The sequence below is a fragment of the Alosa alosa genome, chromosome 1, assembly GCF_017589495.1.
Source record: "Alosa alosa isolate M-15738 ecotype Scorff River chromosome 1, AALO_Geno_1.1, whole genome shotgun sequence".
Classification (NCBI taxonomy): Eukaryota; Metazoa; Chordata; class Actinopteri; order Clupeiformes; family Clupeidae; genus Alosa; species Alosa alosa.
In genome coordinates, this window is record NC_063189.1 from 47,833,058 (window position 1) to 47,860,744 (window position 27,687).

The following is a 27,687-nucleotide window of genomic DNA, read 5'->3' on the forward strand; positions in this document are numbered from 1 at the left end:
ATCTGTTCTATTTTTTCTTTGAGGTATTTGAGTTTATTATGTTCTATTTCCTTGTGGCTTTCCTTGAACTTGCACAGGGTGCTTCTGTTATAAATGTCTACTGGAGGCATTTTGATTAAGGGGGTTTTGTCTTTCATTATTTCTCTTAGGTTTTATTGCTCCCACTGCTCCAGCACAATAAACTTATTAAACCAGCGTTTTCCCATTAATTTCGTTGTTCCTTTAATTTGAAAGGGAATTGTGAAGACTACTGTTAGTAAGGCTATCATTTTATAAAAAAGACTTTAAATTGTTCAAAGAAGTATAGTAACATTGTTCATGTGAGTCAATACCTTTGTCTGCTACCTGAAGTACAAAGAAAGTCACTTATTAACCTTTATCAGCAGCAGGGAGAAAATGGCTAAAGATATCGGATGAAGCAACATTTGGAATTCTCATAAATATAGACATTTACATTCATTTTTTATTTATTTTTAGTAGCCTATAGTGGCTGTATAATGTGACTGTTCCATGTGTTTCCTCCTGGAAGCAAATCCCATTGGTGTTGGGGGAGGGTTGGAGCATGAATGTCTTCCACACTGTGCTGCCTTTTGTGCTGATTATCATTACACTGGTGCTCTGTGGCCAAGCCCTCAGCCCCTCCCCTGTCCCCGCAGGTACAAAGAGGAAGGGATGAAAACAAAAAACCAGGAAGCACCCCCACCCCACCAGACTTGCTGTAGAGCTCTCACGCCGACAAAAGTTGTGCAACGCCCCTTATGTGGATAGAGAAGATCACATGGTTCCCAGTACCTACAATTAGCAGTCGTGGTGTGTGTGTGTTTGTGTGTGTGAGAGAGAGAGAGAGAGAGAGAGAGAGAGAAAGGAAGACGGAGAACTTTGTACCGAAGCAGAGGGCGGTGAGAGGGTCACATATGCAGCAGCACATGGTGTGAGTTTGTAAAAATGCCCACCAACTTCACCGTGGTCCCAGTGGAGGACAACATCGCCTCGGGCCAGGAAGGGGCAGCGGAGGGGGACGCCTACGACTCTGCTGAGGAGCTCTCAGGCAGACCTAGCTCAGGTGAGGAATGCCATGTTGGGATTCACACCCATAGCTTCACAAGGCTGGCCCAGGCATGCTGACACACAGACAAATCAGCTCTTTGTGTTGTCCTGTGAGTCATGTTAAGCTACTGCCATGTACTACTACCATTTCATTGCAAGAGTGGCCATTTGAACCTTTGTTAGTCTGCTGTGGGAGTGACAATAACAATAACAAGTCTTCTTTCGTTTAACTGCTCCTCGTTATTTTCTTATCTTCCTGTGCTCTCTGTCTTTACTTTATGGCTATACCTTTGCCTTTATGTCTGTCCAGGTACCTGTGTGTTTCTTCTTCAGCAAATTTAAAAAAAAACCTCAGGTTATCACTTTTCTTGTGTGCGTCTTTCTGTCTGTGACTACCGGTACTTCTAATACTTTTTCTCATTCTTTCTGGTGACTACTCTGACGTAGTTAATGGAGTTTTTGAATGAGCAAATATGGAGTACTTATGTTAAATGAGTGTTTCATGGGCTCTGTCCATTGTAAAAGCATTTCATACACTTCATATTGGTAGTTGAAACAATATGCTGTAAAGGAATTTGAGTGAAGTCGTACAAAACTGTATAGCTCTCTTGCAGTAGAGAAGATGGTATACATCAGTTTGTGTAATGGCCGCAAGGCACAATTCTCACGGGAAAGTTACGGTAGGCATTCCTTTAGACAGGAGTTTGCTTGTGTATGTGTGTGTTACTGTTTTTTTGTTGTTTCTCTCTCTCACTCTGTGTGTGTGTGTGTGTGTGTGTGTGTGTGTGTGTGTGTGTGTGTGTGTGTGTGTCTGTGTATGTGTGTGTAAATGTAAGTTATTCAGTTGTACTGAGGTATTTGTTTTGTCAGCTGACCTTGGGCTGGTTCAGTTAGAAACTAGAACCTCAAAACTGTAACTCTCACGGTCTATAACAGTTATGAAACTGCAAAATGAGCACTCGCTAACACCTTACATTCATAAACAATAAAATCACATGTACAACTAGTGTCAAGGTGTCAATGCAAAACACTTTACAGAAGAGAGCAAATCAGACTGTCGAAGTTAATAGTAAAAAGTTGTGTGGTGTTTGCCAGGAGTAGTGCTGACAATATGTAAGGGTGCATGTGAAGTCTATAGCAGGGTCTTCTAGGACTGAACATGAGATGAGCATCTATCAGAGTCAGAGCTGTTTGGTTGTCAGAGCTACAAAAGAAGGTCAGAGGATGAGGTAATTATGATGGTGTGTATACAAAGATTGTTTTTTTTCCTTTACAAAGTGGAGAGTGATTTAAGTCGATGATATTATCGTTATTTAGCACTTACAACCCAGGAACATTTTGTTTAAAATACTGTAAATATTTAAAAGTATAATTACAACTAACAAACCGATGTGAAAAACATTGCAAGGCAACAGGACACAGTGAGTGGAAGTGATAGTTATAGTTACCTTGGGGGCTTTAGAGCTTCCTTAATCTCCTGTTTCCAGGATGGCACAGACTGACGTAAAAGGAAAGTTGTGAGTTATTTCAGATGCCAAGCATTTCAGGAAAGGGATGTTTGGGCTGTTTTACAGTGAAGGTCTTTGTTCTCTAATCATGTAAGGATACTTTAATAGAGTGAGGAAACAAACAGACAAAGAAATCAGGTTTACTGGTGGTCACATTAACAGGTAACAACTACACTGAAGATGATCCCATATGCTCACAGCTCATGACGCAGATATCATGTAGTAAATCAAATGTCCCTAAAGAAATAGGACCAGAATACAGAAGAGCCTACATCACTACAGCTGTCTCCATCTACATATCTAAATATAACTGTAAGCAGCCATGTGGGGGCCTAGGTAAACATTAGCCTTGCTAAACATTGAACTACAGATATTGAACTAAAACCTCCCCATTACATGTACACATCTTAGAATTTTAGATGTGTCACAGGAGTTACATATCTATAATATTATTATGGAATGGCAATCATACACCTAGCCTTTTGCAGTAGTCGTCTGTGATGTGTTTTGAGTGCTGTGGCTCTCATATTAAATGTTATATTTACGATCTTCAGTATGATGGGACGGCAGCCATCTTGGTTGTGTTATTCTTACACCAAAGTTAACAGCCTTTGGCTCTGGAGACTGATGTTTCAGAGCTTGGCTCCTGTCGCCCATACAGTTCAGTGGACAATAGCAGAGTGGTGTGGGTGTCATGTTTCAAAGCATTTGCAGAAGTGTTCTTTCAAACATCAGAACATGTCAAAACTGTTTACCATTTGCTATTTGTCTCATTTTTTATTCTGGATTTATACAGATGTTATTTTAAGACTTGCGGTTGAATTGTCTTGACAGACTTGGCTTAGTTTTCCCCCAGAGTTTGTTGAGGTTTCGACGAAAAATAACCCTTAAGTTACAGAGGAGAGTAGGTGTTACTTCTGTCTCATTCAGCTTTTTCCCTGAAGTGAAGCCAACTTCACACGTCAGATGTGTCAAATCCTGTCCAACGCCTGCTGCGGGTTAATGTTGCCTCACTCCATGGCCTGGGTGATGAGGACAGAGGCTGATGCTGTTAGGGCTAGTCCCAGTCCCATTCCCAACAGCTGCCTCAGCTCTGAGCAGAACGCTGTCAGTGGAAGGGTAGAGGGGAGGGGAGGGGAGGGGAGGGGAGGCAGCCAGTCCCCACAGAGAGGCTGCTGCTGCTGACACACATACTGGAGGGAGCGCTGGATTAGAGCAGACACACAGCCTGGACTCCAACCTGCCTGATCCCCAGCCCCGCACTGGTCCTGTATTATGGAGTGCAGTGGGCGGTGAGAGGGAGCAGACACCACTGTGAGACCGCCAGAGCTCCGTCTCAGGGGCAGGCAGCGTCCCAGCCGTGAGGGACAGCGGTGTGAGTCAGGTCAACAACACTGGGAGTTTGAGGTTAGGCCGGGTCTCCCTGAAGCCAACTTCTTTGGGAGTTTTGGCAGACGTAGGAGGGTTCTGTCCCTCTCATGCCTGCGACAATGGAGCGTGTTGGAGGTTCTCTACCAAACCAACCAGGTGAGCGTTTTATCAGAGCTTTCGGAACGTGACTCTGGGAAGTTGTGATCAAAAAGGTAATTTAGGATATCTTGTCAGAAGTCCACATATAAGTACTGTTTGTTTGCTTTTTGGAAGTCAATACTTTATTTTATTTTTATTTTTATCCCGACACAATGTTGCTTTGACTGTGCTGTAAAATGTCAGTAGTAGAGGGAAGTTTACAGTTCACATCTTAGCAGTTCACATCTTATAGAGCTTTGCTAGCTTGAGAGTGTTCCATTGTAATCTGGCCATTTCATTCTCTCATTTTTCTTACCAGTTGACTGGTCTGAATCCCCTTCCCTCTCTTGCTTTCCCTCTCTCCCTCTCTCTCTCCCTCTCTCTCTCTGTGTCCTGCCTGTCTGTATTTTTCTCTCCTGCTCACTGCCGTCTCACCTTCAGTCTTGTACACAGGTGCACCAGGCAGCTTACTGTTCGGCCGCTGTGAGGGCTTAAGTAGTTATAAATAGCTCACATTATCATTTATTACCATAGAGACTTGGGCACTTCACTCATTAGCAGGTGTTACCTGATCATATCTGACCAGACAGGACAAAACAAACTTTTAACCCCCTGCCCAAGCACTGTCCCTTTCTTTATTCAGTCACTCATGATTGCATACCTGCGCATGCTGCTTCAGCTGAAAACATGTGTGCAGATATGTGTGCTTAATGCATGATTGACATTACTAATTACTCTAAGACTTATTCAAGGGCTTGGTCGAGCTGCACTTAGTTCTGATTTTTTGTCATTAAGTCAATAAATGAAAGGTTAAATAAACAGATAAGCCAGCTGAAATAGTGCCTATAATGTCTCAGTATGCAGCAAAAGTGCATAGGCAATATGTAGCTGCAGAAATCAGAAGCACTTCTCTGCTATTACCCTTGGCCATGAGACAGCTAATAATCTGTTCTGGCTTGAGTGCTTGAGAGCCAAGGTATGTATTGGTATGAAATTGTCTGTGTTACTATTGAATGTGTGTTTGTTAGTTGGGTAAAATAACAAGCTGTGAATGCTGTGTGTGTTTAGTGACAGGAGCTGAGACGCCCAGAGAGAACAGCCCTTTTATCAACAGCATTGATCCTGACAGACACAGCTACTACGATGGCAAGAACATGGCCCTATTTGAGGTGTGTTGGCCTATTTGGTTAAATAAGTAAAATGAGTGATTAAAAATCCAGTCAATAATTTAACCTTTGTCTAAACAGTGCTTTTCATATTGATTTTAATACTGCCGTGGTGTCATGCAAACCAAAGTGGAATACATGTTGTTTGCCTTGAGGTCCATCCCTGAATTGCGTTTCAACAAAATCCATACGCTCTCTTTCCAACATGACAGGAGGAGATGGACAGTGCCCCAATGGTGTCCTCCCTCCTCAACAAACTGGCCAACTACACCAACCTCACCCAGGGGGTGGTTGAGCATGAGGAAGACGAGACCGAGGATGGAGTCAAAAAGGTCACCGTTAAGGTGAGTTAGGGCCGCGTTTTCCCAAAATCCTGTGTGATGTATGGATGAACAATGAGCATCTGTGGAGGGGGAAGCTCTAGTAGGGGGGCCTTCCTATTTAATCTTTATATTCTGAGGCAGATTATCCACTGTACTTTGTTGTGACAAATCTGCTCAGGGGGATGTGTGAAATGTAAACGACTGAGAAATGATAAATCATTCCACAGTTTAGTTGGTGACAAAGAAGCTTGGTTTTAATTTAGTCAATTGCAGTGCTTAAGCCAGAGGCTGAATGCTGTCACTGTCAGTGTTACCCCTGGGGTGAAGAAAGCATACCTTTCATTAGACTAAAAAGGACCAGATTGTAGCTATTAACAGGTTATCTGCTTGGAGTGAGATTGCATTGCACTCAATGTGACTTCACCATCTGAATGAACAGTTTCCACAAGCTTGCTTTGGGGTACTTCAAATGACTAGGAGTTTCTGTCATGCAGACATATAAACCTGAATTGAAAAAGCCTCCATATGTCAGTCAATAGGGGACATTGGTAGTGAATGTTTCATTAGTCAGATACCTGTCAGATATTAGTCAGAAACTCATGGGAAGCTGTACCAGCCACCCTCAAAACTAGAATGACAGGATCTTCTGTTACTGGAGAAGATAAGTTCCATACAGGTGATCATATAGTGGGGATAGGGAGGCAGCTGTGTTTTAAGAATGTGCAAAATGTTACTAGTGGTTTTAAGAATGTGCAAAATGTTACTAGTGGGTTTCAGTATCTTCAGTGATTTCAATACTATCTATGAAGAGAGTTCAACAATGGATACACATCAAAATCCACATCACCTTGGGTGCTTTCTGACTTTCACAGATTGAGAAACGGTCATGCTGCTATTTTTATCCAAACCCTTCTGTCACCAATCCGAAGCTTGGGCATGCTATGAAGGCTATGGATGTTAAAGTGCTAAAAGTGTGTGTGTGTGTGTGTGTGTGTGTGTGTGTGTGTGTGTGTGTGTGTGTGTGTGTGTGTGTGTGTGTGTGTGTGTGTGTGTGTGTCTGAGTCTGTGTGTGTGTGTGTGTGTGTGTGTGTGTGTGTGTGTGTGTGTGTGTGTGTGTGTGTGTGTGTGTGTGCATGTACTCTTCTACTCCACTGTAACACAAGGCAGTAGTGAGACTCCTGTGGCTCAGCTAATGAAAAAGAGTTTTTCTGCTGCACATGTGATCAAAGTTGTGCTAAGAGGAAGGAACAGTTGAATTTGTGCTAGAGTCTCATGAGGAGGTCGGCACAGACTCCATTTTTTAACACAGACAAAACTCTGTGAGGACTACAAAAATGTGATTACGAGTTGGATGATTGAATCTTCTCTGGGGCCAGTGTTTACCTTTTTACTCCTGGCTGCTCCAGTGGCTTGTAGTGTGGAAAACTACATAATAAGGGAATCTCAGTAAATGCAGTTTTATCTGATTTCCATGGACTGTTGCTGAGCAGTAGTACTGTTTTGAAGACACACAAGCAAGCAGGGTTTAAAGGCTATAGTTTGTGTCTAATTTCCTCTTCTCATCTCTTTTTCTCGTGTTTCTCTTCCCACCTCGGCCTTTTCCTGTGCCATCCCCACAGGGTCCTCAGATGGGCACCTTTATTGGTGTCTACCTGCCCTGTGTCCAGAACATTCTGGGAGTCATTCTCTTCCTGCGACTCACCTGGATAGTGGGCACAGCTGGTATCATGGGCTCCTTAGCTATTGTCTTCATGTGCTGCACTTGTGTAAGTCAAATTAAAGGCAACTTTTACCACCATTATTGTTACTACTACTAATTAATACACTACCGGTCAAAAGTTTGGTGTCACTTAGAAATTTCCATTCCACTCCATTATAGATAGAGATCAGTTGCATTGTTTTTTCAGATTACATTATGTGTTTACATAATTGCAAAAGGGTTCTCCAATGTTTTCTCAGTTAGTCTTTTAAAATGATATCAGATTAGTAAACAGAATGTGCCTTTGGAACATTAGATGATTGGTTGCTGATAATGGGCAATGTACTGTAGATATTGCATCAAAGATCAGCCATTTCTTTCTACAACAGTCGAGAGCCTTTTTTGCCCTGATTAAAAAGCTGCTTTCAGCTTGTATTCTGTCTATAATGGAGTGGAATGGAAATTTCTAAGTGACCCCAAACTTTTGACCGGTAGTGTAACTAACTACATCTAAATCTGCTAATTCATTGCCAGATTATTTACTGTGAGTGTACCATAGTGCTTACAAAAACTAAAAACATGTTTTTATTACTTCTCCTCAGACCATGCTAACTGCAATATCCATGAGTGCCATTGCAACTAATGGTGTAGTGCCTGGTATGCTTTCACCTTTTTCATGAATAGTGTTATAGCAGCTAAGTTTTATTGAAACCTCATACAGTATGACAGGATTCCTGTTTAATTCCTCACATACTTGTATTGCAGCTGGGGGTTCCTACTACATGATCTCCAGATCTCTGGGTCCTGAGTTTGGGGGAGCTGTAGGCTTGTGTTTCTACTTGGGCACCACGTTTGCTGGCTCTCTGTACATCCTCGGCACCATCGAGATCCTCTTGGTAAGAGAAAAACCTGTTGTTTCAATGTCTCTATGTAGATGATTTCATTATACACCTACATGTGTGTCTGAGATTTCAGAGGCAGATAACATGGTGTCAGGAAATACAGATGAGAGTCTTGCTTGATTATTTTCCATTCTTTCGTTATACATTTGGACTCATTTCGGCTTCTCTTGTCAGACCTACATTGTGCCGAACGCGGCGCTGTTTGTGTCAGAGAAGCCTGAGGGGCAGCAGAACGCCATGCTGAATAACATGCGTGTATATGGGACCTGTTGCCTGGTGCTCATGGCCCTGGTGGTGTTTGTGGGTGTCAAGTACGTCAACAAGCTGGCCCTGGTCTTCCTGTCCTGTGTGGTGCTCTCTATCATGGCCATCTACGCAGGTGTCATCAAGACCATCATCGAGCCCCCTGACTTTCCGTGAGTCTGGCATCCGCTCTGCACAATTTCTTCATCGAGTAGCCTACAGGTCGCCATATCACAGGGCGCAAGTGTCTATCTTTCAGCAGTGCCACATAGCCACAGCGACGGCTGCGTAAGCGACTACTTATATGCAGTACAGTACCTCATGTCTCACTGCAGTTTGTTAATAACTATGTCTTTGTCCCTCTGTAGAATCTGTCTGCTGGGAAACCGATCTTTACAGAATTGTGACTTTGACTTGTGTCAGAAGCTGGAGGTGGTCAACAACGTGACGAAAACCACACAGCTGTGGGGGCTTTTCTGCAACAACACCACTGTGGACGCCACCTGCGACGACTATTTCAACCTGAACAACGTGACTGAGATCCAAGGCATCCCAGGGCTCCTGAGTGGGGTCATTTCAGGTATTTCAGCATGCGCTCTTCATCATGACTCCATTTATAGGTGTGCTGAGTAGTTAGCAGAGAGCCATTCTGATGTTTGTTATGTTTGAGGTCCATTTACAATTGACTCTCCAAGGGGATGTAAGGATTTATTTCCATTGTATCCTCAATCCACCTTGTATGTCACATGTAGTTAATCATTTATTGTATGAGAAAACACTCTCTAAGCCTAGGAAAGTTATAGATTCTTTAAGACGCCAAATCATTGTTTTTCCACAGACAACATGTGGGGGGACTATGGTCCCAATGGAATGCTAGTGGAGAAGAAGAACCAGCCATCCATTCCAGCAGATGACAAATTTGAGGACAAATACGAGGGCCCCCCGAGGCCCTATGTGTTCAATGACATCGCCACCTGCTTCACACTGCTGGTGGGCATCTACTTCCCTTCAGTTACAGGTGAGTGGTACACGTGGTGTGGTTACCAGACAAATCTGTTTGATGAATGAGATGAATAGAAAGCGACATGACTCTCTATCAATGGAGTAACACCCATGGCAGGCTTCGGAGGGCAAAATAAGAAAGAGTCTGTATGAGACCGATGTTGTTGCTGTTGTTGGCAACAACATCGCTTCCCCATAATAATATATTATGGAGGGGAACATTTTCTAGCAGTGCCCCTGCTGGATAGGGTTATTAAATGTGTGATCTGTGTTGCAGGAATCATGGCAGGGTCTAACAGGTCTGGAGATCTCCGAGATGCTCAGAGGTCCATTCCTATTGGCACTATCGTGGCCATAGCCACTACATCATTCATCTGTATCCTTTCAGAGGACTCTCTCTCTCTGTTTCTCTCTCTCTCTCTCGCTCAGTGTGTGTGTGTGTGTGTTCATCCATAATGCATTGAACTATTTTTTCATAACCCAACTTTAGACATTTCCTGTGTTGTGCTATTTGGAGCCTGTATCGAAGGCGTGGTTCTCAGAGACAAGTATGTTTTTTTCTCTTTTTTTCCTGTTATTCAATGAATACCCAATGTATTTATAAATAATATAATGTTATCCTACCTGCACTCTGCACTTCTATACCTGTGAGACAGTAAGGTTTCTTCCATAATGGCTGCACTTAAGAGACAGACATAAAACACTGCAATTCAGATCCTTTCCTTGATAATATCCATGGGGATCATAACTTGGGCATCAGTTTGCATGACTCTGCTGACACAGACAGATTTATATCAGTTACAGTTCCACTGCAATCTCACCATCCCCTATGTAAACAGTTTGTATGAGTGATAGAGAGCACAGAACCAGCTTTAAATTCTGCTCATTCTGTCTCTCGGGGTGTTTCACTGGGTAGTTACAACACTAGACTGTTGAACTTGCTATCCCTCTGATTCCACCCAAAAGTCACCACCGCCAATACTGAATCGAGCTCTTCTAACATGCCTCAAAACAATTTGTTACTTTGATATTGTGCTTGCCACGCCACAGTCTTGAGACCAATGTTCATAAATGCCCAACATTATGAGGAAATTAAGTTAACATTGGTTGGCAAAAATTGCACAGTAACTGCTTTTTGCAGCCAACAAACAGAAATTAGGCTACTGTATGTCGGCCCATAACTGATCATATTTGGTCAAATTTACTTTGCCATGTTTTAGTTTCTTCCTGTGGCTTAACGTTTGGCATGACAGTGTTTTCTTCAGACTTCATTGTCATTTGTCAAAGTCATTTGTTGACACATAATCAAAACAGAGGCTCAAAAGCACAAGTCTCCACACGTGTCCGCTTTGACTAGTGTAACATGGTTATTTTTGTCTTTCATGGTTGGCTGGTTTAGTTATATGGCTCCAAAACCCTATCCATATCCTCACAGTTTTTTATGCTGCTTTTTAAAACCTCTCCTCACTGTTACACTTATCTTTCTGTCTGTGTTTTGCTTCTGTTGTGCTGTTTGAACTACTTTGTTTTGTCATGTTGTTATGTCATTGACTGTTTGCCTAGTGGTTGAATATTTCTTTAAAGCAAACACTGTTTTGTGAAAGGCTATGAGAATATGAATGTATGTATTTTGGTTGTGAAATCTGAAGAATGCATGCAAATATTGTATGTGTCAAACTTTTATCTATGTTTTCATCATGTGATTGTTTACTCTTCAACAGGTTCGGAGACTCTGTAAAAAGGAACCTTGTGATTGGCACACTGTCCTGGCCATCTCCATGGGTGATTGTGATTGGCTCCTTCTTCTCCTGCTGTGGGGCGGGACTTCAAAGTCTCACTGGTGCACCACGTCTTCTGCAGGCCATTGCACGAGACAGCATTGTGCCCTTCCTGCAGGTGTGTGGGCATACACAGGCATATTCAGCTACAAGCCTACACACACACACACACACACACACACACACACATGGTATGGTGCCCAACACAGTGTGCATACTTTGTGCAGACATCATCATTTGTCAGATTTGTCCGGAAATATTGCATTCAATTCACATTCGATAAGAATGGCCTTAGAATGATGGGTATAACACTTGACAGTATCGACATAAGAGTGACATGACACTGTTATGAACACATGACACTGTCATGACACATTAATCCTAACCCTAACCCTAATCCTAATCCTAACCTCTAATCCTAATCCTAACCCTAACACTAAATCCAACCCTAACACCTAACCCTAACCCTAACCCTAATCCTAACCCTAACTTGTTATGACAAAAACCGAATGAAATTTAATGACAGAAGCGTTATGTCATAAACGTTTATGACTTGTTCATGACACGTTCATGACAGTGTCATGTCACTCTTATGTCGATGCTGTCAAGTAAAGTGTAACGGAATGATGACAGTTTAATGATGCGCTGTTCCTCTGACTGAGATTGAATGTGATACTGTACAGGTGTTTGGTCATGGGAAGTCCAATGGAGAGCCCACCTGGGCTCTGCTGCTGACCGCGGGCATCTGTGAGATTGGGATTCTGATTGCCTCCCTGGACTTGGTTGCTCCTATCCTTTCAATGTGAGTTCACCTCTACATGCACCCACACACACACACATACAAACAGAGATAGAGAGAGACAGAGAGAGAGAGAGAGAAAGTAAGTTCTATTGTACTTCCCTTTAAATGACCTTTCCTTTCCTTTTCTGCTTATTGTCCTATTGTGGTGTATTTTGTTGGTCTTGTCATCTGTCTTATCCTGGTCATCTGCTGGCAGGTTCTTCTTGATGTGTTACTTGTTTGTCAACTTGGCCTGTGCTGTCCAGACCTTACTGCGCACCCCAAACTGGAGGCCAAGGTTTAAGTTCTATCACTGGTGAGTCATGGCCACTGTCACGCCCTATTAAAGTTTCACATTTAAATTAACATAAAGAATTGTGCTGTCTCTCAGTCAAACAACTTAATATCAAATCCATCACTGGATTTCAGAAGATGTCTAGTAGTAATTACACATTCCCTTTTAAATGCGTTCATTCCAAAGATTTAATTATTAACAACTTGGTGGCAGCCTTATCTGCAAAAATGTCATACTCGTCTTTATTATGGTTAAAGGCTCTGTTTATGTTCTCACAGGACTCTGTCATTCTTGGGAATGAGCCTTTGCCTCTCCCTCATGTTCATCTCTTCCTGGTACTACGCCTTGGTAGCGATGTTGATAGCTGGATGTATCTATAAGTATATAGAATACAGAGGGTAAGATGGTTTCCTCCATTCACATTCACATGGTTTTTTTTTTCAGTTGTAATGTTTCTGCTGAATCAGAGTAGATTGATATCAGGCAGTAGATATGCAGTATAAAAACATGTTTGTTGCTGTGATAGCATCAAGATAACACCATCGGTGACAGAACTGTACTGTACAATCCATTTCTGTATATTATTTACATGTATCTTGTGTTTGCTTATGCCATGAGTTTGCTTATGCCATGAGTACCATGTGTTTCCTGTATTCTATTCTCAGGGCAGAGAAAGAGTGGGGTGATGGGATTCGCGGGCTGTCGCTCAATGCAGCCCACTATGCCCTCGTCAAACTGGAGGAGGCCCCGCCCCACACCAAAAACTGGAGGTAATCTGGAACATGGCTAAACGAATAGACAAACATGCAGTATAAAGATATGATGTTTCCACCACACTTTCAAACTGATGTTCACTTACACATAGAGGAGGCAATACTGCTGTGGCTCGAAAAAAAGCAAAAGCTTTGTATTTTGTATCAAAATACTTTATAGGTGTATTTTTGTAGTTTAAAAATACTGCCAAATATTTTTGGTAAAACCAATAGCCTACTTTTGGCGATTAGGCATCTGACTGGTGCTTACTTAGTAATTTGCCCAGACTTGTTGTGATCATAATATTTAGATTAAGAAAGATGATCCAGTGCAAGATGAGTAAGATGAGTACAAGATGGACAAGGTTGCTCACGCACACATTACACTCCCTCTCATACCAACCTCAACTTTCTTAAGAACTTTAATCATCCAATGAAACACATTGATTCCCCTGCAACATTGCACAACCTGGGCATGTGACGTTTTGAGTACATCTCTGATACAGTATTTAGGCTATGAGATGTAACAGGCAGGTTAGCAGAGCTGACTTGTGGATTGTTTGCAGGTTATGACATGTCTCGTAGGCAGAGAAAAGCTGTTGTTCTTAATCACAATTATCCTAAACAAACAGCCAAACAAGGTAAGAAATAGTTAACCGAGAACAATATCAACATGTTAGAGTGGCAAAGCCAGTCCAGACCTCAATTTGTCAAAAAAGTGAGCACAAGGCCAGAGTGATGGCAAATAATCATTCCTGACTCAAAACCCAGATTGCTGTTAAAAAGGTGCAGTCTAGAATCATTGTGAAGTCATGAAGAGGCTTGGTAGGTATTATATGAACCATTTAGATAGCTGTGAATGCAAATAAAGATGTTTCTATTGATGATTTAAAAAGGGTATGAATAATTTTCGACATGCCATTTTTCATAAAAAAAAATAAAAAAAAGATGAAAACGCTTTTTTTTTTTATTCCATGTGTCTTCAACATTGTCTTGCAACTTTTTGGCATGTGACATTGTCATTTTCAGTCAGAACAAACATATTGGTCAAGAGAAAATCAACATTAAATCAATATTTTATGAATAATTTTGTTCTTCTTCTTTGTTCTACCGTTACACTCAACAACAACTCATCTACATCCAAGCTGGGTTTGAGGCTGCACACTGCACAGATGCACAACAAATGAAACAGATGAAAACAAAACTTTTAATCTCTTTCTCTCTTTTCTGACCTATGCTTAACCCCCCCAAGGCCACAGATACTGGTACTGCTGAAGCTGGACACAGACCTGGCGGTCAAGCACCCTCGCCTCCTCTCCCTCACCACCCAGCTGAAGGCAGGAAAGGGCCTGACCATAGTCAGCTCAGTGCTGGAGGGCACCTACATGACCCGACGCGCTGACGCCAAGCAATCTGAACAGGTGAGGCTCCCGTTACACGGACACAGACAGAGACAGGGAGTGTGAGTGTCACTTTTGTTGAAGGACAGTGTTCAGATGTCACTGTGATAAGATGACACTGTGAGAAGGTGATGACCCACACTTACACTTCAGTTACATTTCATAGCTGCTCTGCTGAATTAAGGTGTACCCCCTCGTCAACAACCTTTGGTCCACTCACACACAGCTGGTCATCAGTTTGGCATATTAATCTGCTTCCTGGTTCTCAACGTTTCACTTTCCGCATCAAGTTTAATTGGTTTATCTGCCTCGCGGCACAGATCAATGTCTCATGCCTTGCGATAATTAAAGCACCCAGAGGTCAAATGCCAGGCAAGGTTATTCACACACACACACACACGCACACACACATGCACACACACACACACACACACACACACACACACACACACACACACACACACACATACACACACACACTGACCGTGCCTTCCAGTGCTGTTATGGTGACACAACATTTCTTCTGTCAGCATTCCCATGATGTCATGTAATGACACTGAAAATGACTTACAAGTTCACAGCTTTTTTGTAAATAGGATGGCTGTAGTTCATTTTTGTCTTGGGTCATTATCCAGTTTTTAGGGTAACCATAATCTATTTATCATTTTGTTGTGTGGCCTCTTATTTATGTAACCTTACCTTACCTATGTCTAAACATGTGCCAGTCAAGTGGAATGTTAAGAAATGAGAATAAACTGGTCCGTCGGGGTAATTATGCTGATTCCACAGCCGATGATTATGTGGAATGGTTTAAATTGGACTATAGTCCCTGTTTCCCCAAGTCAGCAGACACGCTCAACCCTCTGTTGTGGAATAAGATTATGAGATTATTGAAGACAACATGCTATGTTATGTGTGCGCTTCTCTGCTTAATACTTCCATTCATTCCCCTTCCTCGACCCATGGTCTGTTCTTTTGGCAGAATGTGAGGGCTACAATGTCATCTGAGAGGACCAAAGGCTTTAGCCATGTGGTAGTCTCATCTAACCTGCGGGACGGCTTCTCCCACCTCATCCAGTCCGCCGGGCTGGGAGGCATGAAGCACAACACAGTGCTTATGGCCTGGCCCGTCAACTGGAAGCAGGCAGAGAATTCCCTTTGCTGCCAAAACTTCATCGGTGAGGGACACTGCACTAAAGCTCCATGTTATGGCCTTAATTATACATCTGAGATCATAATTTCTTTACAGAGATCAAGTCAGTTCTGATTGTTGTATTAAAAGTAATTCAACAATGTTATCCCTTAATCTAGCCAGGTGCTGATATAATAACTGGTATGACTAAGGAGGCCAAATCATCACCAGCCTATTGTAAGAAGAATCTGTGTACTTAAGTGGATGCTACGTCCTGACCTCGCTCTTTTGATCGCTCTCAACTCTCTCCCATAGAGACTGTGCGTGAGACCACAGCAGCACACCAGTGCCTGCTGGTGGCTAAAAATATCGACCACTTTCCTGCCAACAATGAGTGCTTGAATGGAGGCACTATTGATGTGTGGTGGATTGTCCATGACGGAGGCCTTCTCATGCTCCTGCCCTTCCTAATCCGCCAACATAAAGTATGATCAAGCACATTTCACTCATTGACTCTCATTCACTCCCTTGCTTTCTCTTTCACCTACTTTCAAAGTCCCACTAACTCACTCACTCATTGCTTCTTACTCTCACACACTCATCAACTCCTACTTATTTAATGCTTTCACCACATTATTTCCACTTCTCATATGAAACAGTATTTTGTTTCTGTTTCCTGGTTTGGGTTATTACACCATTTCATCTCCCTGCGCCCTTTTCTCTTAACTTTTCAAAAGTTTCAGCCACTGAGTACACCCTGTTTGTTTATATTTCAGGTCTGGAGGAAATGTAAAATGCGTATCTTCACAGTCGCACATTTGGATGACAACAGCATCCAGATGAAGAAGGACTTGCAGAAGTTCATGTACCATTTACGCCTAGATGCTGAGGTGGAAGTTGTGGAGATGGTACGTCTCACGAAATGACTTGATATGAAACAACAAGTTTGGTGGGAAGACTTATCAAGACTTACTAGTTACTAACCAGCTACCTGCATAAAACTATTTCATAACTAGGACATTTCTCATGTTAACATTTATGAATTATTAACATGATTGTGTTCCATTATCTCTGTACAAATCAAGGTTTGTAACTCAAAGCATAACCTGATTAGATATTGGGTGTATTGCCTTTCATTCTGTTTTTATACCTTTGAAGCACGAGAGTGATATCTCAGCCTTCACCTATGAGAAGACCCTGGTGATGGAACAGCGCTCTCAGATGCTGAAACAAATGCAGCTTTCAAAGACAGAGCGGGAGAGAGAGGTACTGTGACTACAAAACCTGCAAAACAATGAACCCCTTGGTGCTCGCCTGTGAGCCTAACCTTTTGTGCTTGCTCAGTAGTTGCATTATTTTACAAGGATTTTATAGTGGTGTGAAGTTCAGGTTCAGAGGGTGTTCTGACTGAAAGACAGTAACTCATTAACTAATTTCTTCAACTGGTTGAACTACATTGACATTTCTAGTAATATCCTTGGGTTCTTCATTCTGGTGTGGTGTTGTGTATTAGCACTTAGCACAGTAAGTAATGGTGGCCTCTCTCACCCTGCTGCCAACCCTGTGTGGGGAATGTACACCTTTTGACGGCTCTCCAGATTCAGAGCATTACAGACACTTCACGCAACTCCATCAAGAGGAAGAAGCCACCTACAGACACTACTTCCCCAAACACCTTGCAGGTTCCAGTCATCATGCTCACTATTGACAATGAGGTAGTTCTATGGTGTTCTCTGGATACCACTGCTCAGCCATGCCCAGTCTCCGTCCTCCATTTCCACTATGCCATTCATCCAACTATACCTCATCTTTTGGTTTATCCCTCCATCCATCCATCCATCCATCCATCCATCCATCCATCCATCCATCCATCCACTTCAGCAGTTTTCCGCTCAGTCTCCCCCGTATGCATTGCTATGAAATTTGGACCTATTGCCATTGCTTACATGCACTCATAGTAACAGCATCCGTATATGTTATAGTTTTATAGACCTGATAGAGTAACAATTTCTTGGCACCATGCCTATCTAGGAACTTGGTAGGATCTTCTTCTTATAACAAGACCCAGGTTGCCATCAGGTTGCAGAATGAAAGTTTTTGAGGATGCAGAACAACAGTGTAGGAAAACAATTTATTCAAATATATATCAAATTATTGTTTTCTGGTCAAATTATTGTATTGAGGAACAAACCATTTATGCTAAGTTTTTACATTGAATCCATTTGCTTAGTCAACGTGATGGCATAATGCCTGTGGATGAGAGTGTCAAACCTACTTGCATTTTAGCACCAGACACACAATTGGTTCTGAATTTGAATTGGTTTTGAAACCACACAGTTCACACAAAAAAAGGGTAAACTTTTACTTGTAGGCCTATGCATATTCTAATACGATTAAAATATCAATTATAACATATGTATAATAAAGACATCCTGTAATAGGCTGCGTGTGCATCTATTAAGTAAATACCATTGAAATTGGAGTAAATTTACCGTAATTTCCCTGCTAACCCTGCAAGGTTTAATAATTTCCCTGCTGCTAGATTTAATAATTGCCCTGCTAACCCTGCTAGGTTTAATACTTTCCCTGCTAACCCTGCTAGATTTAATAATTGATTTTGCAAAATGTCTTTAGCTATGAGGTTAATACACGGGTGTAGGCTATACATGGGAATGCATTTGTTCTCTTCATTCTTCTTTATGATTAAAGCACGATCTTGTTCTGATTCATTGGGCTATGGGCCACTGCGGTTAAGACATGGGTGTGGTTAATACATGTTTTTCTTCATTTGTATAAAACACTGTCCTGCTGTTTATACATGGTGCGGCTAATACATGGGAATTAACTGTAAAGATTGTGGACAGGTGCCTTGCTGGACACGGTGTTGCGTTGCATCTCACTGCTTTTATGTTCTCACAGGCCCAGCTGATCCATGACCGGAACACAAAGGCCCACGCCTCCCTGAACGACAGAGCGACCACCAGCCCAGACAGGGTCCACATGACCTGGACCAAGGAGAAGCTTGTGGCAGAGAGGAACCGCAACCGTGAGGCCAGCATGGCAGTGCGTGACATGTTCAACATGAAACCGTAAGTGCGCCCTCTGGTGGACGCTGCATTGTGTGCTGTAACAGTGGCCTACAGTATTTCCTGTTCTTTAACTGAACAATTAGAAATGCTTGAGCACTCCAAAGTTATGGCACACATAACACTGTACACTGAAGCCGATTAGCAGATCAGTAGCTATGTTTTCATTTCTTAACAGTGAGTATCGTGTGTTCTTTTTTTGTTTCCTCCTCTAGAGAATGGGAGAACCTGTAAGTCAAGTTTCCTTTGTATATATGCATGTTGGGAAGGTTTGGGGCTGTGACTGACTTTGCTACTAATATACAAATGATTTGATGCATGATTTTCAGATGAATGATATGCTACATCATTTTGCATGCTTAAGACACTTTTAATCAAAGCTGACTTAATAGAGATTAAAAATGTATTAGTGTGTGGATGACAATGTTGTGGCTAATAATTACCTGGTAACCTGATTACTTGGTAGCTAAGAATTGTAGTGATCTGTATGCTTTGTTTCTTTTTCTTTTTTACTGTTTCTTTCTCTTAGTTAATTCCTGTTACGTATGTTATTTTCCAAACCCTCATATTCAAAACTCAAGTAATCATTACTTTAGTATTGTCATTTGAAATGATAACAAGATTCAGCAGAGATATCAATTCTGTATGCAATGTTTGACAACAGAGATGACTGCAGCTGGCAAAGATTTTAAAGAGTTTAAGGAACTCTTTAAAGAGTTCCTTAAAAATCTGCTGCCATTACGCACTTTGACAGGCTGGTGGAGTCTTCCTCTTTAGCCACCCCATTCATGTCTGCACCCGCTCTTTCACAGAGCGTCTGTATTCACCCACGCCAGAGTAATGTGAAATATTTAACCAACACTTCTCTTGCTGTGGGCACCAACACTGCGTCTCTTAGGAACCAGTCCAATGTCCGCAGAATGCACACAGCAGTCAAACTGAATGAGGTTGTGGTCAGCAAATCTCAAGGGTCTCAACTGGTGCTGCTCAACATGCCGGGGCCACCAAAGAACAGGGGCGGTGATGAGAACTGTATCCTTTCATTACAGTGGATGAAACCCATTCCATAAATGAGTCTCCCGTATAACAGGAATATGCAAAAAGGATGGGGTTATCAAATCTAGTGGAGGGATAACATTCCTTCTGAAGTCCACAAGATGGCACAAAACCTTGTGCTTCTCTTGTGTGGCAGTGGAAATAGTTGACAGAATGGAAGGCAGGCACACTGTAAACCTGAACTTTCAAACTAACTCTAGAATATTTGAGAAAACTAATTACCTTAAAAATGTGTATGTATTTACTCAATCAATTTAAGACAAATATTTGATTTGATTTCTTGTAACTCAAATATTTAGATTTAAGGTGACTTAAGGTGAATAAGGTCAATAAAGTTCACTGTATATGGAGCATTTTGTAAACATATAGACATAGATGTGCAATACAGTTGGGCAATAAAGCCTGAAATGTATGTCATCTACGCGTATGCTAATCAATGCTACTTGACCTGAAGTGGTCAGTTCCACAATGAGAGCATTTGGAAATTGGGAAAGTCAAGTCAGACTTCTCCACAGCGGTTACCCTGACCAATGACCATACTCCAATTCACCAACATTTCACTGCATCAAACAGCACGTGTTCACTATAAAGACACAGCCCCAGTCCAGCATTGCATTGGTATTTTAGTGCAGCCAAATGTCAAATGCACACCCACACACCCTGCAGATCATGGGTATTTTAGGTAACACTTGAAACAGTTGAGTTGCTCTTTCAACTACATATTTTTCAGTCAGGAAAAAAATGTATGAGTTAGTTTCAGGTTTCCATGACCTAAGTTGTGTTAAATCATTATTTTGAGTTAGTTTGACTTTTTGGGCTTACAGTGCAGAGTCTAGGAAAAATTGCCATGCCTGAGGCCTAAAAGTACGGAGCCCCTAAGGGGACATGAGCAAAAAGTTTAGTTTCATGTGCTCACATGAAAGATTCATGAAAGATTCATGTGCGCACATGAAAGTTTCATGTGAAAAGGTTTTGCGTGTGCACACAAAGTTTTCATGTGCTCACGTGAAACTTTCATGTGCGCACATGAAAGTTTCACGTGAGCACAAAGTTTCAGGTGAGCACATGAAAGTTTCCTGTGAGCACATGAAACTAAACTTTAGATTTTCTTTTGCTCATGTCCCCTTAGGGGCTCCGTATAAAAGAAACACCCTGTATGAATCGTAAAAATATTGCACAAATGAATTATAATGTATTGCAAAATCAAATTCTGCTGCTGTGTCATAAAATGCGGGGCTGCAATGCTCCTGCTGTGTCATAAAATGTGAAGAATCACAATAATATTGTATTGTGCGTGTCTTACATTTGTTGCCTCACTGGCAATCTACACCCCTAATCAAATCAGCAAATAGTCATACACATTCATTTATGTTCCGTTGTATCTGCAGTTTATATAATAGATAAACTTTTCTAACGCAGCGTTCTTTGCATGTGTGAGCTACATATCTCCAGAATGTAAACAAAAGTGCCCTCTAATACTGCAGAGGCCTGGAGGCAGCATTTCTCCAGCGTCATCATGTCACAGCCCAGTTGTCCTTGACACGCCTCTCTCAGACATGGAGTTCCTGGAGGTTCTGATCGAAGGGCTGGACCGGGTGCTGCTAGTTCGCGGCGGGGGCAGAGAGGTCATCACCATCTACTCTTAGCAACAAGCAGGACACCAAGCAGGAGGGGGCGGATGGGACATCGGCTGGCAGAGGACCTTGCTTGCCCACGGTGGTCCCCGTAAGGCCCTGGGCACAGCCTCAGCCAAAGTGGAACCAGAGGGGGAGAGAGGACAGTGTGACCAGCCTCCCAGCACTGAAGAACTGATGAGGGAGGGGAGCCTGTCTCCCCAAATGACCCTCACACTCTGCCCAAGTGCAGCGGGGGAACTCAGGTCTCTGGTCACCCAGTGTATGCGTCGCCCTCTGTTGGTTGGGGTTGTAGTCCAATGCATTGTTTCAGTAATGAGGAAGATGCAATATATATTAGTGTAGGAGTTTTGTATTGATAGAGTAATCCGCTAGTGTAGCACTGGTCCTTTACTGAGACTGGATTCATGTTGATGAACACAAACCTGTGTGAGATGAGGTGTTTATATGCACAGTGAAGGCTCTACCTTTGCAGGAGCCACAGGGGAGATTAATATCATTTATTTTCAACTATTTAGTTTTAATTTCACAATTTCCACAGTTGAGACAAAAAGTGGGAAAACAGGGTTCTGAGAACCAACACCAAGTACATTGATTTGAGACTGAAAACGACTGTGCACATCATAATTACAGTGGAATCAATCACCAAGTTGATGCTGATAATGGTCCTTTGGATTTTATTGCGGCACAATACTTGAAATTAACCAGAACTACTCTAAACCAGAAACTATCTAGAGTCAATTTCAAGACACTGAATGAAATTTCATATGTTGTGGCCCATTTTCTTTATGGTACATTTCCTTAGTCAGAAACAAATGTGTATGCAGTTGGCTGATGTTGTGCTTTTCATATCACATGTTGTGGGACTGAAATATAACACTCAGTACTTTTGTTTGTTTGCCATGTGACATTTGTGCCCTATGTGTTTCTGTTGGTCGTTGTATTCAACTGTGGAATTTAGGAATTGTCTAAATCGTATGGTTGTGTGTGTTATTTGGAAGCAAACTTTCATTTCAGTATTTATATTCAAGGACATTCAAATTCAAAACTTTGTATTTATAAAATTTCAATGTTATTGTGTTGCTTGTCAGGTTAGTGTAATGAGCTGTAGGTGATAATAGAAGATTTGCCAAATATAAGTCTTAATAAGTCTTAGACCAACAGCAGATCACACGCGTGCACACACACACACACACACACACACACACACCGTGTCTGCACTGTCTGATTCTGCCTATCCACAACGTGATGTGATTTTCATGCTGAAACCTCACTGTGTTGCATAGTATAGGGTTGGTGTACATTCCAGTAAAATCTTTTTCATTGTAATGTGATGTGACTCCATGTGTGCCAAATAATATTGGATAAAAGTAAATGTTGTGTGATTGTTATCTGTCATTTGCATATGAATGAGGGATTCTTTATAGTCTCCCTGGAGTTGGAATAATTCATTAAAACTCAAAGGCCCATTTTGGACTGGGACTGAGAGGAAATAATAGGATGCACATTTATCTGTGATTACAGTAAATAGAGATTTTACATACACTGGGTGTTTGTTGTATACTGTGGTTAAGTTTGTGTTGAATCAAAAATGCATGTTTCTTACCACTCTAACATCTTGTGGTGTAATATTTTAAAAAAATAAATGCAAACCTTCAATATGTTTATTTGTAAACTTAAAAACAATTTGCTTATTACGTCACCAAGACTTCACAGAGCTTCAGAAGCCTCTAGAATAAAAAAGAATAAAAATTGGCAGACATCTACAAAATCAAAAAGATGGCCTTAAATCAATTTGTCAATGTTCATCTGAAGTGTGACATTTTTTCACATAACAAACAAAATCTTAAAAAGAATGTCTTGCTCTTCTAACAAATGCCTAACAGACTATTAATTTTCTCATATCATATGTAGGCCTACATACAGTATATTGGATGGGAAAACAAGGGGCTTGATTTGGAGAATATATTCTTATATAGTAGCAGAAAGATAAGAAAGGCTTCAGCCTTTTTGTGATGTAATTACTACAGACATAACAGTATAAAAATCCACGACAGCACCATTTCCCATACCTGTTTTCACATTGAATTTCTCCAAAAATTGGGCACGACTCTCAGCCAGCAGATTAAATTTCACATGAGGGTCTATTTTCAGTTCCCCCCGCTGTTCTGGCATTTCTTATCATGTGCCTGGTAATCACTGGGTTACAACCACTCTCTGATTCTACATTTGTCCCCATGCAGGCAAGCACAGAGAGCTTCTGTTCTGTGTTGCTGGGTATGACTGTGAACTGCTGAGGTTCCTTTTAAAAATCTTGCTCTCAGCCTTTGTTTTAGGTTCACTGTCATGAAGTCCTGCCTTGATGTCGTCTGAGAAGGTTGTGCATGAGCATTATGCTCCCAGTCATTTCCAATTTTTGCTTCCTTTTTGCCAGTTGACCCAAATCATTATCATCATGACCCAATCTCATTAGAGGAACTACAAGGGGATATTAGTCAGATTCAATATTTTTGTAAGTCTCTTGCAGTAAGTCTGTAAGTCTCTATTCGACATCACAATGGTAAAAGGCACAAGTCTAGAACTTTCATCAAGCAAGAGAAAATAAGCAGTACAAATGTAAAATGGTACATGAAACATGTCCATGATTGATGTTTGTAAACACTGCTATCCCAATGCGTGCCTCTAACTAACAACAAATCCATATTAGCACATATTTATCTGGGTCATGCATTCCAGTGGTGAGAGCTTTTTGATCATGAAGTTTGGGTGTGGATGATAAAGACTGAGTTCAAATCAGTGAGCTGTACCAACGTCATGCTCAGTAAGCAGACATCCCAAGTCTCCCGGAAGTTCCGGGAGTCTCCCGCATATTGATAGCGGCTCCCTGACGCCCGCAAATTAGATACAATCTCCCGGAGTGAGCGATCAAGAGCGCGCATGCGAGACCGCGTGTGCATCTGAGTGTAGCGCGCACACGAGGGGAGAGAGAGAGGGGGGTGGTGCGTGTGTGTCTGAGCGCATCCAAGACAGAGAGCATCCTGATTGGCCTGTTTCGCTAAATCAACCAATCAGTTTTCAGTGTAGGCGGGCTTTTATGTCTTTTCTCCCGAACTTAATTAATCAGTTCAGTAGAAACAGGAGCGTCATGGTAGAGTCAGTGCCTCATAAAAAGGAAAATGTAAGACCCATTTCAAAGTGTAGGCTACCCTTGTCTCATAAGAGTAAAACATAATGATGGACCTAGTCTTGCACGCTGCACTGTTTGTAAACAGTGACTTTAGCATTGCCCATAGCGCGTTAAATGATTGCAAAAGACATGTTGAGGTGAGTTTAATAAGTGCCAATTCATGTGCATATTATTCAGGCCTATAGCCTACTAGATGGCTAGTTGCCAAGGCTACATGAAAAGACCAAACTACCAAAATCTGATGCCTCCCTGAAATGCCTGATGCCTCCCTGAAATGACTTTTTGCAAGTTGGGATGTCTGAGTAAGGGTTTCATCATCTATCAACTAGTCAACTACTAAAGTCACTATAGTGGGTGCTGCTCAACAAGTCAAGGAGAAAATGGCTAGAGGCTAAATAGGCTAGTTATTCCTATGTATGGAAGTACCGCACCAAAAATTAGATCTGTTCCGCAGTATAGTTGTGTACAACTGTGCTAACATACGATAAGAACATCTTTGCCATGGATAACCATCTAAGGATGAAACACCTGCTGCACACAGCTAACTCTAGCAGTAATGTTAGCACTAACACTGGTACAACTAGTTGACTAGTAGAAAACTACTATGAAAAACTATTAAAAATCAGTAGTCATGAGACTCCTACTCTGCACAGGACAACCATGGCACAATAGAGTAGTTTCAGTCATGAATGAAGGAAGTGTAAGCTACTGCTTTTTAAGCAAACAAGCTGAATATAACAGGAGCAGAGCACAGTCGTAATACAGACTGAGTCAAGGCAAATTCAAAGGATGATCACATTGGCATGAAAAGAGAGATTTCTTACTCATGGCCTAAATCAAAGACTATTTTTGAGCACTCAACCTTCAACTTGTTAATCTCAATGAAAACTCAGTTCTTTCAATAACCATGTAGCCAAATAACCTTGAAGTTGCTGTTCCAGGTTTCACTTTAAGGTCAAAGAAGTCTCCTCTTGGCTATACTGTACCACAGTGTTCAACTTCCCATGCCTCTTTCTCCTTCTCCTTAGTTGAAAACTTCCCACGTCTCTTTCTCCTTCTCCTTAGTTGAAAACTTCCCACGTCTCTTTCTCCTTCTCCTTAGTTGAAAAACACTTTCTCTTGATAGGACCTGTCTCTCACTACAGCTGTTCATTTTACTACTGGACTCAAAGTTGCTTTTATGTGGGCTTTTGAGAGGAAGTCACAAAGCTCTTCCATCAGTCAGGCAGAGCACTGCTCTCCCCCTGGGCCTTTGATCACCTGAGGGTGGGCAGAGAACAGCGCTTTGTGGGGCTGTCAGCTCAGACTGGCTGTGGCGCTCCCCACATTAAACAGTGTCATAATCCAGGCGCTGGCATGAAAGGGGAGAGCCTCTCTTAAGCCTGATGCCACAATCTCAAGGGACAAGTCAGTCTTTTGACAGCCTTTTCAGCTCTGTGTGTGTGTGTATGTGTGTGTGTGTGTGTGTGCATTCCACAAGCAGGTGCCCTGTTGCAAAACTCGATGGCTTCAACAAGAATGGTGGCACATAATTACAACACTGGTGTGACATGTTTTTTGATGTATTCTGAAAGTATAAGTATATATACTCTTTTGATCCCATGAGGGAAATTTGGTCTCTGTCTTTATCCCAATCGGTGAATTAGTGAAACAGAAACAGACACAGCACACAGTGAACACACAGTGAGTTGAAGCACACTAACCCAGAGCAGTGAGCTGCCTGCTACAGCAGGACTCGGGGACCAGTGAGGGGTTTGGTGCCTTGCTCAAGGGCACTTCAGCCGTGGATGTGGGCATGGGAGAGCAGTGCTCAACCACTTCCCCCGCCCACATTTTTCCTACTGAGTCGGGGATCAAACCGGCAACCCTTCGGTTACAAGCCCAAAGCCTTAACCAGTAGGCAGCTGCCCAAAACTAGTTGGCCACAGCTGCCAAAAACCACTGAATAACCACTTATATGACATTGCAGTATATAAGACCCTAAGACATTTTCTTTCTTATACAGCACCGTCAAAGTAAGGTACCAAGGTATTTCCACCTTTGTGAAAATGTGTCATGATTCTGTTTGTGAATGTTGTCACAACAAAAGGAGGGTGTCTAGGGTTACTTAGTTTTGGAATCTTTAAAATGCATATGAAGACTCATCTGTTTACCTTCCATACAACTAATACATTCTTACAGAGTTTTGGTTTGTATACAGTATGTTTGTTGTTATTGCTATTATTCTGATAGATTTGATCTAGTCTATTACAAATATATTTTTATTTAGTGCTTCCTGTTCCTAGTTTTCCCTGTCTCCGCCCCTCACCTGATTTGAGTTCAATTCCCTGATTATTGTTTCAGTGTCCACCTGTGCCTTAACCCTGTGTATTTAAGCCTTCATGTTTCCTCCGTGCTTTGTGAGTATTTGTTTGTGTTAGTCATGCTGTCCATTTGTGTGTTTCATGGTTTCCTAAAGCAAAAGCGCTCTTCATTCAACATTTGTTGTCTTTGTTGTGTGTCTGGGTCCAAACTCCTTGCAATCCATGACGCCTTGTTTTTCATTATGTCCCTGAGGTCATGCTTGATGTCCCTTCCGGCCTCCTTAGAGTTAAGACACCATTCAAATGTTATTTCTGTAACTTTATTTTCTCTATGCTAATGTGGGCCTTGTGAGATTGTGTTTTTTTCCCGTTACTTACACCATGCAGTAAAACAAGGTCCCCACTGTGATCAGTTCGTAAATTAAGACAATTGGATTGATGAGATGGATCCTGGGTAATTGGTGGCGCATGCTGAGAGAGATGAGGTCAGTTGTAGTCGGAGTCAAAACCTTCACACCGCTCTCCTCAGTTTGATCTCTCTCTCTGTGCGCATGCGAGCGAGTGGGCGGAGCTTGAGCGTGTGTGTGAGTGCTGTGTGTGGCCGCTGTGCCAGCTACTCTGATCCTTTTCTTTTTTCTTTTCTCTTTCTTTATCTTCTTTTTTATGTTACTTGTGTTTGTTGAGGGTATTGGTACAACGTAGGTGTTTTTGGTGGGGTTTGGTCATTTCTTCTCTTACCGAGGCACTTTTGCTGTGCTGGGAGCATGGCAGCCTCAGGTAAAGAGAAGTTTGAATCTTTAACGCGGCGACATGGCATTAAAATTACAGCCAACGCCAGCATCAATCGAAGATTGTAGCTTAGCCATAGGGGAAATCATTGGCCA

General features: G+C 41.9%; 1 protein-coding gene across 3 annotated transcripts; it reads left to right on the forward strand.

Moving 5' to 3' along the window:
* Nucleotides 1-735: 735 nt before the first annotated feature.
* Nucleotides 736-22,976, forward strand: LOC125298292 (solute carrier family 12 member 7-like). Of its 3 annotated transcripts, none has more exons than XM_048248996.1 (26): nt 736-1,063; nt 5,133-5,233; nt 5,443-5,574; nt 7,173-7,319; nt 7,855-7,909; nt 8,018-8,148; nt 8,329-8,570; nt 8,766-8,977; nt 9,236-9,415; nt 9,677-9,775; nt 9,890-9,947; nt 11,121-11,295; nt 11,861-11,979; nt 12,176-12,274; nt 12,532-12,651; nt 12,919-13,023; nt 14,258-14,426; nt 15,388-15,583; nt 15,853-16,022; nt 16,314-16,445; nt 16,696-16,803; nt 17,136-17,252; nt 18,457-18,626; nt 18,839-18,853; nt 19,522-19,655; nt 21,234-22,976. In XM_048248996.1, the coding sequence occupies exons 1-26, from the start codon at nt 946-948 to the stop codon at nt 21,323-21,325; spliced, it is 3,396 nt and encodes a 1,131-aa protein (XP_048104953.1). In that variant the 5' UTR covers nt 736-945; the 3' UTR covers nt 21,326-22,976. The 3 variants fall into 3 exon arrangements, with proteins under 3 accessions (XP_048104953.1, XP_048104966.1, XP_048104959.1); XM_048249002.1 differs by lacking the exon at nt 736-1,063 and adding an exon at nt 3,878-4,082; XM_048249009.1 differs by lacking the exon at nt 17,136-17,252 and having other exon boundaries at nt 737-1,063.
* Nucleotides 22,977-27,687: the final 4,711 nt, after the last annotated feature.

What these genes read in the sequence shown, in the direction of transcription:
- LOC125298292 (XM_048248996.1), top strand. Translation starts at nt 946, where the DNA reads ATGCCCACCAACTTCACCGTGGTCCCAGTGGAGGACAACATCGCCTCG. An exon ending in AACTAATGGTGTAGTGCCTG is followed by an intron (nt 7,910 to 8,017) that starts GTATGCTTTCAC and finishes CTTGTATTGCAG; the next exon opens with CTGGGGGTTCCTACTACATG. An exon ending in AGCCACTACATCATTCATCT is followed by an intron (nt 9,776 to 9,889) that starts GTATCCTTTCAG and finishes ACCCAACTTTAG; the next exon opens with ACATTTCCTGTGTTGTGCTA.